Source organism: Sinocyclocheilus grahami, unplaced genomic scaffold (genome assembly GCF_001515645.1).
Source record: "Sinocyclocheilus grahami isolate Dianchi unplaced genomic scaffold, SAMN03320097.WGS_v1.1 scaffold1837.1, whole genome shotgun sequence".
NCBI classification, from domain to species: domain Eukaryota; kingdom Metazoa; phylum Chordata; class Actinopteri; order Cypriniformes; family Cyprinidae; genus Sinocyclocheilus; species Sinocyclocheilus grahami.
In genome coordinates this window covers 14,268-17,207 of record NW_015507016.1, presented here as the reverse complement: position 1 = coordinate 17,207, position 2,940 = coordinate 14,268, and the positions used below count along the sequence as shown (strand labels likewise).

Here is a 2,940-nt window from a genome sequence, read left to right as displayed (position 1 = left end):
GAGGTAATTTACTTATTTTGCACACTAGGAGCTCTGCCCCCAAAAATGGCACAATTTACACTTAATAAAAACAAAAATAATAAAATGTATCATCTTATAACTGAATAGGCTTAAAAACAGGCTCATCGCCCTGATGCATAGAGAAATTGTTCACTTTTACAACAAAATAAAGTTCAATACTCTAAAAGACAAAGCGGAACCATGAAAAAATATACATAAAATGAAGAAAATATAATCATCTGAAATCTGAAAAGACAAAAATACATACTGTGCAATATTTACTAACTATCTGAGCTGAAAGTATCTGGTCAAATGTATATAATACCTCATCAGCACCCTCATTAAAGCAGCAATAGCTCTCAAATGCATTTCCACTTAAAGGGTTAGTTCACCCAAAAATGAAAATTAGGCTGCGTTTTACTCACCCCCGAGGCATCCTAGGTGTATATGACTTTCTTCTTTCAGACGAATCCAGTCGGAGTTATATAAAACATTTTCTTTGATCTTTCAAGCCGTTTAATGCCACTCAGCGGGTGTTGAATTGTTTCAGTCCAAAAGAACTTAAATAAAAAAAAGTGTCTCACACGGCTCCGGGGGGTGAACAAATGCCTTCTGTAGCGAATCGATGCGTTTTTGTAAGAAAAATATCCATATTCAAAACGTAATAATCACTTGAATCTAGCTTGCGCTCACTGTTGTAAACAGAAGCAGCTCCGGGCGGATGACGTAAGACGTCGGCGTTGCGCATGCGCCGCTCAGAAGTGACGCACGCGGAAACGCAGCAGAGAGATCAAAACAAAACAACGGTCAAGAATTAGTTGGTGCAAGCTACATTAACGTGATTATTACGTTTTGAATATGGATATTTTTCTTACAAAAACACATCGATTCGTTACAGAAGGCCTTTGTTCACCCACCGGAGCCGTGTGAGACACTTTTTTTTTTTATGGATGGGCGATTTTTATTTAAGTTCTTTTGGACTAAAGCAATGCAACACCCACTGAGTGGTATTAAATGGCTTGAAAGATCAAAGACACCTTTTTTATATAACTCCGACTGGATTCGTCTGAAAGAAGAAAGTCATATACACCTAGGATGCCTCAGGGGTGAGTAAAACACAGCCTAATTTTCATTTTTGGGTGAACTAACCCTTTAAGCATTGCTTTACATAGCTCAAATAAACCAAAACATTATTCGCTGAACAATAACTATACTACAGCTAGACCTTATATAAAACAAACAATAGAAAAGTAACAAAGCAAGATGGCCAGTGCTTTACAGTAACTCGAGTGGTTTTTTAAAATGTTAAAACGTATAAAAATGTGAATGTCGATTAAAAGCCTCACTGCTGTGGCAACATTAAAATCAACGTCTCTAGATTCCCTCAGAGCTGAGCACCCTTTTTATATCAGACTGACAAACACTGCCAGCCATAAATATTTGGTAATAAATATTTTTAAAAAAGCACAATTTCTGATGCTTAAAATACACAAATCTCACATTACACAGAGTAAAAGACCTGTAAAGAAATTAGAATCGTCTGGATGTTTTTGGTTTGTATATATAAGGCTAGTCTTTGCTACAAGTTGGTAGCACTGAGCCTGTGATGCATATACGTGTGTTAGCCAAGGTTAGAGTGTGTTTGCTCAAGAACCCATTCAGTTCACCAGAGAATGTATGCGTATGAAGGCTTATAACGCACTATGGTGTGCACGAGTATAACCGGAGCACCTGTCGGGTGGGCAGGTGTCAGGTATTGGTGCGTAGTGCTTGAGACTGTGCTCGGCGACGGGCTAGTCTAGAGTTAGATGGAGGGGAGAGCCTCATGGAGCAGACCATGGCACCAAAGTCCTCCTGCTCTTCCTCCTTCTGAGACAGCTGCCGATTGAACGCGATGGCATCAGCGGCGAACTGTGTCAGGTCTTTAGTGCTGCAGTTTCTGTGGGTTCAACCAGAGAGTCGGTTAGAAACATTACAGAGACTGGAAAATATACTTAATCTACTGCATCGAAATCAAATACCTTTGTAGAACACGAGGAGTTTGAAGAACTCTTTCAGGTGCATTCTGAAAATGTAAACGAGTAAATAAAAATTTAATAAAAGTAAAAATAGACATAATAATATATATGGCATATATTTTGTATATTATTACATTAGATTTGAATAATGTATACTATCGACAAACGTTTGGGGTTGGTAAGTCTTTTGAATGTTTTGGGGGAAAAAAGAAAAAAAAAAAGAATGCATTAAAAAAAACAGTAATATTGTTAAATTATTACAATTTAAAATGTTTTATTTTTTTTATATATTTAAAAATGTAATTTATTCCGGTGATGTAATGCTAGATTTTCAAAATATTATTATATGCTGATATGCTGCTTAAGAAACTATTATTATTATTATTATCAATAAAGGGCTGCTTAAAGCTGCAGTCCGTAACTTTTTTTGTGTTCAAAATTTACCAAGTGAGCACACCATGAATCCATTTTCCAAACCGTGTTTTTGGCTTATCCTGAATCACTACAATAATAAGTGTTTATATTCTGACTATTTCAGAGTGGCACTGGTGGAACCGCTGCGGAGTAGCCCAGTACCGGCGTGATTTGTCATAGACATAAACAGAGAGAAATAGCTCCGGCTACAATGTTCTTCCGCAAGACGCACGCATTTCTGTTTATTAACCGCTAGAGCGCCAGAAGTTATGGACCGCAGCTTTAATATTTTTGTGGAAACTGTGATACATTTTTTTTTTCTCCAAGATTCTTTAAAGAATAAAAAAAGTTCAAAAGAACATTGTTTATTTGAAATTGAATGCTTTTGTAACAAAGTAAAAATCTTTACTGTCACTTTTGATCAATTTAATGTATCCTTGTTGAATAACTTACTGACCCCATATTTTAACATATTACATACGTATATATATATATATATATATATATA

The 2,940-nt window shown here is 36.1% G+C and overlaps 1 protein-coding gene across 1 annotated transcript in view; it reads right to left on the bottom strand.

Moving 5' to 3' along the window:
- Positions 1 to 1,106: 1,106 nt before the first annotated feature.
- The window catches only part of LOC107572940 (MAP kinase-interacting serine/threonine-protein kinase 1-like), a 5,103-nt gene continuing 3,269 nt past the window's right edge, over positions 1,107 to 2,940 (bottom strand). The window contains exons 7-8 of the mRNA XM_016259379.1: positions 2,022 to 2,065; positions 1,107 to 1,939 (exon numbers count right to left, since the gene is read on the bottom strand). Coding sequence (XP_016114865.1) covers positions 1,750 to 1,939; positions 2,022 to 2,065 — 234 coding nt within the window. The 3' untranslated portion in view covers positions 1,107 to 1,749. The remainder of the gene's footprint in view (positions 1,940 to 2,021; positions 2,066 to 2,940) is intronic.